This window comes from Giraffa tippelskirchi, chromosome 3 (genome assembly GCF_054371585.1).
Source record: "Giraffa tippelskirchi isolate mGirTip1 chromosome 3, T2T-mGirTip1v1.2.pri, whole genome shotgun sequence".
Lineage (NCBI taxonomy): Eukaryota > Metazoa > Chordata > Mammalia > Artiodactyla > Giraffidae > Giraffa > Giraffa tippelskirchi.
Window position 1 is genome coordinate 53787727 of NC_137277.1, and position 12860 is coordinate 53800586.

The 12860-nt window shown below is 42.3% G+C and overlaps 1 protein-coding gene and 1 pseudogene across 2 annotated transcripts in view; both read right to left on the bottom strand.

The window, feature by feature from the left end:
- The window catches only part of LOC145543514 (large ribosomal subunit protein uL30 pseudogene), a 208818-nt pseudogene that overhangs the window by 72930 nt on the left and 123028 nt on the right, over window positions 1-12860 (bottom strand). The window lies entirely within an intron of this gene.
- LOC145542682 (olfactory receptor 4D1-like) lies at window positions 6039-6988 on the bottom strand. The gene is given in 2 exon segments (XM_081582092.1): window positions 6039-6953; window positions 6956-6988. Coding segments are annotated over 2 exon segments (948 nt in total).

Genomic DNA, 12860 nt, shown 5'->3' on the forward strand with positions numbered 1-12860 from the left:
CATCCTCATTGAGAGAGCCCTGCATCATTAATGATTAATGATTCCCCTCCTTTGATGGTTGGTTTTATGTGTCAATCGACTAGTCTGTAGTTCTCAGTTATTCAAACTTGAATCTAGGTGTTGCTGTGAAGGTATTTTATAGATGTGATTGATTCTCTAATCAGCTAATTTTATTTTTTTACAATCAATTCATTAAATTTTTTTTCTTTTGGCCTGTGAGATCTTAGTTCCCAGACCAGCAATTGAACCCTGCCCCCTACATTTGAATAGTGGAGTGTTAACCACTGAACCGCCAGGGAAGTCCCGTCCATTCATTTTAAGTAAAGGAGATTATCCTAGCCAATGTGGATGTACCAGTGCAAGTTCGATGCATGAAGCAGGGCGCCCAAAGCTGGTGCTCTGGGACAACCAGAGGGGTAGGGTGGGGAGGGAGGTGGGAGGGAGTTCAAGTTGGGGGGTACACATGTATACCTGTGGCCAATTCATGTTGATGTAGGGCAAAAACCATTACAGCTCTGTAATTATCCTCCAATTAAAATAATTACTTTTTTAAAAAAAAAAGGTTTTAACAGCAGAACCGAGGTTTCCTTGAAGAGGGTGCAATTCTGGACTGCCCAAGAATTCCAGCCTGCCCTTCCTGTTGGCCTGCCCTACAGATTTCATACTTGCCAAGCCAGTCTCACAATCAGGTAAGAAATTCCTTGCAATAAATCTCTCTCTCTCCCTCCTCATATATAATACATATAAAATTTGCCATCCTGAAATGTCTTTGGATTATTTTGAGCTGAAAATTGTCAAGGCTCAAAAGACTCAGAAAAAAACCTTGACTTTCCCCTTTAGCTGTCTAAAGAATTTAAATAGAGAACATGTTCCCAGAATGGATTTTCACCAGATTCGCCTACAAAGAATATGGACTAGGTATGCATTTGTGTGTGTGTGTGTATAGTGAGGGGAGACCGGTCCTGGAGATCAGAGTCTATTCTGTGTTCCATTGTCTCTACATGGCCCAGCAAGTATTTACTTACCAAACATTTCATTTCCACTTCCATGTGAATTGTCTTCCTCCCTTTTGGAGTCCCACACAACTTCCTCCAACACCTTCTTTTGTCTTTAGCTGAAGATGGTATTCAAGGTGAAAGTTTCAGCCATTTTGGTGGGTTACTCAGTTTGTCTGGTTCTCTACTATGTATACATGTTCTCAAACTGTGTTTGATATTTTTTCTTAATTGGTCTCATGTCAATTTCATTCATAGATCAGCTAGGAGAACCTAGAATGGTGGAGGAAAATTTCTTCCTTCACAAAACTTCCATATCATACTGGTCCTGTTTCTCTGGCAGAACCTTGACTGATATACCACTTTTAATGGATCATATATGAAGTAGACAGCACATTAAAAAGCAGAGACATTACATTGCCAACAAAGGCCTGTATAGTCAACAGCTATGGTTTTTCCAGTAGTCATGAATGGATGTGAGAGTTGGACCATAAAGAAACCTGAGCATCGAAGAGTCAATGCTTTTGAACTGTGGTGCTAGAGAAGACTCTTGAGAGTCCCTTGGACTGCAAGAAGATCAAGCCAGTCAATCCTATTGAAACTCCAATACTTTGGCCACCTGACGTGAAGAACTGACTCATTAGGAAAGACCTTGATGCTGGGAAAGATTGAGGGCAGGAGGAGAAGGGGATGACAGAGAATGAGATGGTTGGATGGCATCACTGACTCGATGGACATGAGTTTGGGTGGGCTCTGGGAGTCGGTGATGGACAGGGAAGCCTGGTATGCCACAGTCCATGGGGTCACAAAGAGTCAGACACGACTGAGCAACTGAACTGACTGATATGAAGTAAACTTCATAGGTAAAGTTAATTGAGGTTTTTCTCTCCTTACACTTAAACCATCCCCAAGCTTGATATAAATACAAGTGGAATGGCAAGATCAAAGGATAATGAGGCTGAGAAGCAGTGATTTATTCTCTGGACCAAAATTAATGTACTACCACTGGAATGACTTACAGCCTTCCCTCAACAACTTTTAAGAGAGGTGCTTTCACTAATCACTAAACAAAATAACTAAAGAACATTGAAGGTCCATTGTGCATTTAGGTAATAAATAAATGTGGAGTTGAGCCAAATTCATATCATAAACACAACATAGCTTCCATGAGAGATGTCTTAAAGGCGTAAATTCTCATGGATAGAGCTGTATTCATTGAGGCTTCTGTCTAGGATGATCGGGTCAGTTGTTTTGTCAGAAGATCCCTGAATGCCAATTTGGGAAGATGGCCTGGACTACTCATCTGGGGTGTTTGTATCTTTAAATAAAATTCTTCTGATTGTTCTGTAAGGATTTCAGTATTGGATCTCTGCAAAGGGTGGGGAAGAGCAGTAGGAGTGCTGTTTTCCTTCTGACCTGGATATGCACTCTCTAGTTCCTTTAGTCTTTACCTGGGCCCACTTAACATATCTTTGTTATTTGTCAGATCCTTTGGGGCTTCCCTGGTGGCTCAGAGGCTAAAGCATCTGCCTGCAATGTGGGAGACCTGGGTTCGATCTCTGGGTGGGGAAGATCCCCTGGAGAAGGAAATGGCAACCCACTCCAGTATTCTTGCCTGGAGAATCCCATGGACAGAGGAGCCTGGTGGGCTACAGGCCACGGGGTCGCAAAGAGTTGGACACGACTGAGTGACTTCACTTTCTAGGCATTTAATTTTATGACCCTGTCCATGAGAAACTTTGCTCATTGTCAATATTTCTGACTCAGGCCAATCACCTCTCTGCCATCCTGCTACCAGGGGCTTCCATCTATGTGGCAGACACTGTCGATTGCCATTTTCTGGCTGAAACAGCCAGCCATGCACTTTCCATTTCCTTTGTAGAGCAAGGTGACCGTATGACCCAGTTTCTGCCCAACAAGTCATAAGGGAATTCTGCTGGAATGGTTCTAGAAAAAAAAATGTCCCCCTAGGTCTAAAAAAATAAAAATAAAAAGCACATTAATGCCCCTCCTCTTCCTTCTTGCTGAATTGTTTGGCTATAAATGTATGATTCCTAAAGGAGGAAAGGGCAACCCACTCCAGTATTCTTGCCTGGGAAATCGCATGGACAGAGGAGCCTAGTGGGCTACAGCCCATAGGGTTGCAAAGATTTGGGCACAACTAAGCACGCACACACACAAGACACACAGACACACACACACACACAGACACACACACACACAAATATGATTACTGAAGCTTTACCAGCCATATTGCCATCATGAGGGGAAAGACAGCAAATTATAGAATAACCAACCCAGGGCCCTAAAATGTTGGAGCTGCTGAATTAACCACCTCTGGAATTGCCAATCCCCTAATTTATATATATATGTAATTTTATTTATTCATTTATTTTTGGCTGTGCTGGGTCTTTGTTGCTGCACGGGCTTTTCTCTAGTTGCAGTTTGCAGGGGCTTCTCTCTAGTTGTGGAGTGCCGGATTCTCATTGCGGTGGCTTCACTCATTGCAGAGCAGGGGCTCTAGGGTGCTATGACTTTACTTCTTGAGGCACATGGGCTCAGTAGTTGTGGTTCCAGGGCTCTAGTGCCCAGGTTCAATAGTTGAAGCGAATGGGCTTAGTTTCTCCAAGGCATGTGGGATCTTCCTGAACCAGGGATTGAACCCATATCTCTTGCACTGGCAAGTGGATTCTTTACTCCTGAATCGCCAGGGAAGCCCTCTAATCTTTTCTTTTTTTAGACTTTATTTTTTTTTTAATTTTTTAATTTATTTATTTCAATTGGAGGCTAATTACTTTATAATATTGTATTGGTTTTGCCACACATTGACATGAATCTACCATGGGTGTACATGTGTTCCCCATCCTGAACTCCCCTCCCACCTCCCACCGTATCCCATCCTTCAGGGTCATCCCAGTGTACCAGCCCCGAGCACCCTGTATCATGCATCGAATCTGGACTGGCGATTCGTTTCACATATAATATACATGTTTCAATGCCATTCTCCCAAATCATCCCACCTTCTCCCTCTCCCACAGAGTCCAAAAGACTGTTCTATACATCTGTGTCTCTTTTGCTGTCTCACATACAGGGTTATCATTACCAGCTTTCTAAATTCCATATAATCTCCTCATTCTTTAAGCACTGATTTGGTTATGCTGCTGGTTGCCACCAAAAACATCTTTGTGGATATATATTTCAAATAGGACTATCATAGTTTTCAAAAGAGATCACACTCTCCAATCAGCTATACGTCATAGGCTGAACATCGCATTTCAAGAGGGATGTTGTCATAGGAGAGTAAATACAGAGGAGATGGCCAAGATGGTGGAATTAGGAAACTTGTCACAATGGGAACAATTGAAGGAAAGTAGATACTTCATCTAGAGAAGAGACAAGTTAGAGGGTGAGAAAAGTATCACCAGATATTTAAAGGACTTTTGTGTGAAAGGGGAAAACACTGTTTTAAGGGACACTCAGATCAAATATGACACAGTCCATTTTCTCTGCCCTCATCTCCAAACACCCACCGAGAATGGGGAGAAATGTGTGAAAAGATGCAGGGACGTAGAAATGAAGAAAGAATGAACTCAGAGCTTCTGTGATGGCTTGAAGAGCCTGCAACTTTTATTAAATATTTCCTAGATGCGGTGGTTATTGGGAGGGAATAGGAAAAAAAATTTTTATATTATCTTCCTGGTGATGGACAGGGAGGCCTGGCATGCTGTGGTTCATGGGATTGCAAAGAGTCAGACACGACTGAGCAACTGAATTGAACTGAACTGAACTAAACTGAACTTTGGGTCAACATTCTACATTGCCCAAGAGCTTTAGAAAGGAAACAAGAAGATGGAGCAAATAAATGTTATACAGAGAGAAATCAAATATAGATCTGAACTATACAGGGAAGGAATGGGGTACAAGAAAAAGTAGAAATACCTCTCTGGATAAGCTACTGTTCAAGGTGCTGAGCAAATTTTAAGGTGAATAAGGCATGGCCCACCTTCAAAGAGCCCTCAATCTGGGGCAGGAAGTCAAAGAGAAAGGCAAAAACCCATAAGGTTGCAACCTTGGATTGAACCCATACCTTGTATCTGGACCACTAATAGTCATGGCTCTGCCCTCTCTGGCCTTTGATCTCCAACTATACTATAGCATCCTCCTCAAAGCCATATCATCTATATGATGCAAAAAAATGGGCTGGGAAGGCAGAGCAGTTTTTCAGATTATCCAAGGTGTATTTGACAGAAAAGAAACAACCCCAAAGGGAATATACCCTTATGGGAAATATTTAGATGATATTACAAGTGATACCACTTCCAAAAACCACAGAGGGGATGAGGGAGCAGAACAAAGGTGAGTGTTCCAGATTTAAGATGAAAGAGTTGAATATTCATCCCAGATATTCATCCATAGATTTGTTGTTGGTGTTCTTTAGTTGCTAATTTGTGTCCAACTCTTTGTGGTGACCCCATGGACTACAGTCCACCAGGCTCCTCTGTCCATTGGATTTCCCAGGCAAGAATACTTAAGTGGGTTGCCATTTCCTTCTCCAGGGAATCTTCCGACACAGGGAATGAACCTGTATCTCCTGCTTGGCAGGTGGATTCTTCACCACTGCACCACCAGGGAAGCCTCCAGTCATAGATGAGAAACTCGAAGCTTCCCCTTGTGATTGTAAGAAATCCTGGGTTTGAAATCCCACCCATATCTCCTGTCTTGAAACTTGGGGATCAGAGGAACCATCTCCTGGCCATCTCCTCTCTTGTTGTTCATCACTGAGCAAGTCACTTCTGAATTTTCTCATTTCTAAACTGTTTAATATAAGAATAACATATCCACTGTCAGTTTTCTGAGAATGAGACAAAAGTGTGAAAGTGCCTAACACAATATCTGACAGAGCAACAGCTCCATAAAAATATTCATCTCCATAGAAACATTAATCTCAACTGTTGCATTCCATGAAGACTTTCCTTCACTTCTCATATGGGAAAACAAAGTTCAGAGAGAAGATTTGTCATTTAAAGTCAACTTATGTTAAGTTCACTCCCTGCTGGAAATCACTAGGTGCTTGCCTAATCTCTTCATGGCTGCCTGCATCTCCTGGTTCCTCAGGGTGTAGATGATGGGATTGAGCATGGGGGTAAAGAGAGTGTAGCTGATGGACACAGCCTTGTCCATGAGGAAAGAGGTGAAGGGCCGGGCATAGATATAGATACAGGGAATGAAGATCATAGACACAACGATGATGTGGATGGTGCAGGTGGAAGCTGCCTTCCTCCTCGCCTGCCCAGAGTGGGACCTCAGCATCACCAGAATGACAGTGTAAGAGATCAGAAGGAGGAAGAACCAGATGAAGACCAGCATCCCACTGTTGGAGATCATAAGGAACTCCAGGAGGGAGGTGTCAATGCAGGCAAGTCTCAGCATTTGTGGAACATCACAGTAGAAGTTATCTAGGATGTTGGGACCACAAAAGGGCAATGAGAGCATCAGAACCAGCTGGACAATGGAGTGGACAAAGCCCCCTACCCAGGCAGCCACCACCAGCCCCACACACACTCGAGTGTTCATGATGGTGATGTAGTGAAGGGGCCGGGAGATGGCTATGTAGCGGTCATAAGCCATCACTGAGAGGAAGAAGACAGTCCCACCTCCCAAAAGGTGGAAGAAGAAGATCTGGGCCATGCAGCCCTGGTAGGAGATGGTCTTCTTCTCAGCGAGGAAGTCCACCAGCATCTTTGGGGCAGTGACTGAGGAGAAACAGAGGTCTATGACAGGCAGGCTTCTCAGCAGGAAATATATGGGTGTGTGGAGCCTGGAATCAGAGGTCACCATGACCATGATGAGGAGGTTTCCCATGACAGTGGTGGTGTAGACAAACAGGAACACCAAAAACAAGAAAAGCTGGAGCTCCTGATTCTGTGAGAACCCTAGGAAGACAAATTCTGATACCCAAATTCTGATACCGACGTGAGGTTCCCTGAATCCATGATGTCTTCTCCATTCACCTAAAGGAAACAAGCCAGAGACATAGATACATGAAGTTGTTGCTTGCCCTTTTAGGGCTCAAGGGTTCAAATCAGTTGTCCATGGAAATATGATGGACATCCTCATATACAGATCACAATATCAAGTGCTAGTTTAATGACTTTGTCTCTTGAAAGTTTACTAGTTTATGCTTGAATACACACACATGAGATATCTTAAAACCATCCAGAGACACATGACACCTGCCTTTCCAAGGTTCAGTGTAATATAGGGGTGGGAAGCCCTCAGAATTCTTTAGAACCAGAGCCAAAACTTCAGAGCGTCATTTCCTTGAGATTTGCCTTGAGTTAGTTTCTTAATCTGAGTTACAATTTCCATGTCTGTTAGAAATATATTTTCTTTATAGAAACTGCCTAGGGGATTAAGTAAAATAACACAGAAAGTTCCTAGGACAGTATCTGAAATAATAAATGTTAATTACTCTCCTCTATGCAGTCTCCTACTCCACTCCAGTCTCTACTACATTTTTTACTCATCACTTTTCCTTTCAAAAAATTAATTTTTTAAACTAATTAACCTCCAATTAAAATAAATACATTAAAAAATGTCCTTATCTTTTATGCAATTTAGAAGTTACCTTCCATTTACAGTTATTAGAAAATATTAGCTGTTGTATCAATCATTTTTCATGTAACAGTGAACACATCAGTATGTTCATGAACTTTTCATGTGTCTGTGTTTCTCCTTCACAATTCAACCATAGGTGCTAGACACATAGGTTTGATTTCACAATTTATTTGTGCTCTGCACTGTCCATCCTTGCTCATAGTCAGTAATTATTAATAGTAAGTACTTGTGTTATGGCTTGGTGGGTGAAAATTTACTTGATGTGCAATGGTACCTGCATGGGACAAGCAAGGGAGCCTCTGGACACAACTGCACACCTGGGGCATTCCATTTTTTTCCATCCTCCAGAGTAGCTGGTTCCTTACTGGGTGAGGCTCCTCAGATTATAGGTGGAGACAAGGGGCAAAGGGGTAATTATTTTGTTAGTGAAGAAATTAAACGAATATATTGTTGAAAGGAGACATAGAGCTCTTCTGAAAGATCAGCAATTTTATTTTTTTTCTTTTTTTTTTCATTTTATTTCTAAACTTTGTTCTCTTTTAAGCTATAACTTTTCTTTCCTGGTAGAATCTTACTACATTTCATATCATATGGGAGCCACCAAAAGGTTCAGGGTAGAGAGCAGTGAGCTCAGTTGTGTTATTTTGATTGACCAGGATGGTTACTTCAAGTTGATTGGACAGGATGCAAAGGAGGACGCAGGGAGCCCAGTTAGGAGCTGCATGTGGTTAAGGCAGTAGAGAAGGTGAGTGTAGCCTGAACTAGGGTGGTAGAAATAGCACTAATTGGAAGTAGGATTGAGAGGACTTGGTCATAGTTTGGGCTTCCCAGGTGGTGCAAGTGATAAAGGACCTGCCTGCCAATGCAGGAGACATGAGATGCAGGTTCAATCCCTGGACTGGGAAGATCCCCTGGAGAAGGGCAGGGCAACCCACTCCAGTATTCTTGCCTGGAGAATCCCATGGACAGAGAAGCCTGGCAGGCTACAATCCATAGGGTCGCAAAGAGCTGGACATGACTGAGGCAACTTAGCTTGCATGCATGGTGATAATTTGGATTGAGGGGAAGAGGAAGATGTCATGAATGATCCTTAGATTGCCTGGTTGGGCAATTGGGTGGTGATGGTAATGCTTAGTTCCTTGAGAGAGTAACCCTGAGAGCAGAGGAGGGTTCAGAGGAAGGCAATGAGTTCAGTTGAGGACAATCAGTTCACTGAATGTGGCCTTTACAACACAATGGAAGAGTAGAAGGTTGACAAGCCAAATGGGATTCTTAGCAACTGGACTGCTGTAACATGGCATGCAAAATTCAGGAACATGTCTCATGCATCGAACATGGAATGGTGTTCTGTTTCACATATGATAATATACATGTTTCAATGCTATTCTCCCAGAACGTCCCACCCTCACTTTCTCCCTCAGAGTCCATAAGACTGTTCTATGCATCTGTGTCTCTTATTCTGTCTCGCATATAGGGTTATCGTCACCATCTTTTGGATGGGGAGCAAGGTGGGAGGGGGTTCCGGGAGGGGGAACACATGTAAACCCGTGGCTGATTCATGTCAATGTATGGCAAAAACTACTACAATATTGTCAAGTAATTAGCCTCCAACTAAAATAAATAAATTTATTTAAAAAAAATTCAGGAACACGTCACATTCAATCATAAATAATCTGTTCCTTTGGGAACCAAGAATAGCAGTTCAACAATTCACTAATCTAAAAGTTTGAATTTGTTGCACAATAATCCATTTCTCTTTGAAGTCACACACCTTAAGTATCAATAGACGTCTCTTTTGTCTCTTGGAGATGCTCTTTACACATGCGACTGGCCAGTCTCAAGAACTGAAGAGAATTTCAGGACTTGCCACCACTTGCACGCACTCTTGCCCCTCTGGTTGAAGGTCTGAAGAATGGCAATTTTAGAAGATGATATTGAATCCAGCATAGAAAAGAAAGAAAAATGTTGAAGGTAGAGAAATAGAAATAGATGAAGAATTAAAGGGAGGAAGAAAATTACAAGAAAGAAAAATGGGGAAATAGAATGAGTGAAGGAAGGGGAATGGAAAGGTGGTTGGATGGGGGAGTGAGTGGAACCAAAGGTAAAGAAGGACTCAGTGAGAGACAGAGGTGACAGGTGAGGATTAAGTGCCCTCCTTATTCCCCTTACTTCGTCCCATCCCCCACACTGACCTCTGGAACTCTCTTATCTATCAGAGATCACTCCCTTCTTGTTTTTCAATTTGCTTTTAAAAAGTTATGACCAACCTAGACAACATATTAAAAAGCAGAGACATTACTTTGGCAGCAAAGGTCCATCTAGTCAAGGCTATTGTTTTTCCAGTAGTCATGTATGGATATGAGAGTTGGACTACAAAGAAAGCTGAGCACCAAAGAATTGATGCTTTTGAACTGTGGTGTTGGAGAAGACTCTTGAGAGTCCCTTGGACTCCAAGGAGATCCAACCAGTCCATCCTAAAGGAGATCAGTCCTGGATGTTCATTGGAAGGACTGACATTGAAGCTGAAACTCCAATACTTTGGCCACCTGATGTGAAGAACTGACTCATTGGAAAAGACCCTGATGCTGGGAAAGATTGAGGACAGGAGAAGAAGGGGACGACAGAGGATGAGATGGTTGGATGGCATCACCGACTCAATGGACATGAGTTTGGGTAAACTCTGTGAGTTGGTGATGGACAGGGAGGCCTGGCATGCTGCAGTCCATGGGGTTGCAAAGAGTCGGACACGACTGAGTGAACTGAACTGAACTGAACTGAACCTTCTATATAACTGTCCATGAGACCTTTCTAAATGCTGAACTGTTCATGTTCTCCTCTCACTTCTGCTCTTACTGATGCTCACCAGAGCCCCTTAGGGTCCACATCCAACACTTTGTGGATCAAGTCAGGGTAGAAACACATACACATGTGCATGCAACTCAGCATGTCACGCTGGGCTGTAAAACGTAACCTCCATCTGCCTTTCTAATCAGTATCTGCACCTCTAATGAACCACTAGCTAGCTCTTCAATGGATTATAGTCTTAAACATGCCATATTTGTTTCCTGAAATTCTGTTCCTACCTTCTCATCCCTAGAAAAGGTCCACCACTTAAATATCACCCTCTCTGTCACTCCTGTCACTGTTTCTCCTGGGCAAACAAATTCCCCATTTTTCAAGGTTCTTTAACATCAAAACAAACCTCGGTTACAGGTTTATCATTATTCTTTTTTTTTCAGCGTCTCCCCTCAACCAGCTGCATCATAATTTCAATATCTTGCTAACCCCAGAACTTGGAACAGCAACTCTGATATAGCACATGCTCAATAAATATTGTCAAATTAATGTATTAAGTAGGTAATGGAAGATTTTTAAAGTAATTTTACTTATCCGTTGTTCCCTATCTCACAAGGCCAGTGATTGGGTGATTGTTGGTTGTTGAAACTACAGGATCTTACATGCAACCTGAAGCAGCTGTTTTAACAGCACACACACACACACACACACACACACACACCCGCTCCAAATTACTTCGTGAGGCTCTCCTCCAACATTAGACTTAGTACCATCAAGTCTATATCACCTGTTTATTCTCACCACTCTTCAGCGGGTGTTTCCAAGAACTTAATCAGTTTTGGCAGGTATGAAAACCCTCAGGCTCTCACCTTCCTTCAACCCTGAATGGGAGAAGAGAATTCAGGTCTTGCATTGTTCTAGGAAGTCCTCTCTATGAGCCTCAAACTTCCTGATCTTTGCCCATACCTCACACACATGACTCATGGCCATGACCCTGGGGAAGAGGGTATATCCTCAGGGAGAAATTATTGGACTGAGCCCAGGAAGCAGAGCCGAAATGATTCCCACTGGGGGCAAGGAACAATGGGAGTTGTTAAAAAGTATCTAAGTCTTTCAAAAACACTCACTGTATGAGAGGTCTACCTTGAGGGCAAAAAACTAACAAAAGATAACAAAATTGAAAACACACACATAAACACACAAACCAAAATGAAAGAAAAGACAGCAAAAACATTGAAAATTGTATACTTATCACATGTAAGATTAGGAGACCAAGATTTGAAACACCAGATTCTTCCAAAGTTTGTGGGATTTTTAGAAGGATCTATTGCATTAGAATCACCTAAGGGGATGTTAAACCTGAGAAATGCCCACGCAGAAAATTTTGATTTAGTAGATCTTGGATGGAGGTGGAGAATTCGAATTTCTAACAAGCTTTCAGGTCAGGCTGACACTGCTTCTCTGGGGCCACATTTTGAGAACCACTAACTTTGAGTTTCACTGCTCTTGTCAGCTACAATGGACAGTTCTTTCTCACAGTATCACCAAGACAAATGGTTTGATAGCTTACTTAAAAAAGTTAATTGATCTTTACATGGACAACATCATAGGTTGGAAAGTGTTTGTATACCACATTGGAAACAAACCCTATAAATCTTATTTTGTCATTCAGATCCCAAGGTTGATTCTCCATCCATATCCAATTCTATTGCACCATCTGTAAAACTCTAGTACTCTTTATATGGGCTTGCCAGGTGGCACTAGTGGTAAAGAACCTGCCTGGCAGTGCAGGAGACATAAGAGACTTGGGCTCAATCCCTGAGTTGGAAAGATCCCCTGTAGTAGGAAATGGCACCCATTCCAGTATTTTTGCCTGGAGAATTCCATGAAGAGAGAAGTCTGGCAGGCTACAGTCCATGGGGCTGAAAAGAGTCAGATACAACTGAGTGATTGAGCACTCAACACAACAGCATATACATTTTTAGGTTAACATTAGTTAACATAATGGAAAGTTATTGTTTTTTAAGAATATCTTCTTGGGCTCTAAAATCACAGTGCATGGTAGGTGACTGAAGTCATGAAATTCAAAGACACTTGCTCCTTGGAAGAAAAGCTATGACAAACCTAGACAGGGTATTAAAGAGCAGAGATATGACTTTACTGACAAAGGTCCATATAGTTAAAGCTATGGTTTTTCCAGTAATCATGTATGTCTGTTAGAGTTGGATCACAAAGAAGGCTGAGCACTGGAGAATCAACAATTTTGAACTGTGGTTTTGGAGAAGACCCTTTAGAGTCCCTTGGACAGTGAGAGAGTCAATACCTAGGCATGTTGGTAAGAAGTCTGGGGTCCCTGAGGAGGAGAAAGTGGTCTGGGGCTCTCAAGGAGCAGATAGGGGTCTGGAATTCTCAAGGAGGAGGAAAGGACAAACTTTTTTTTCTACATTCCTT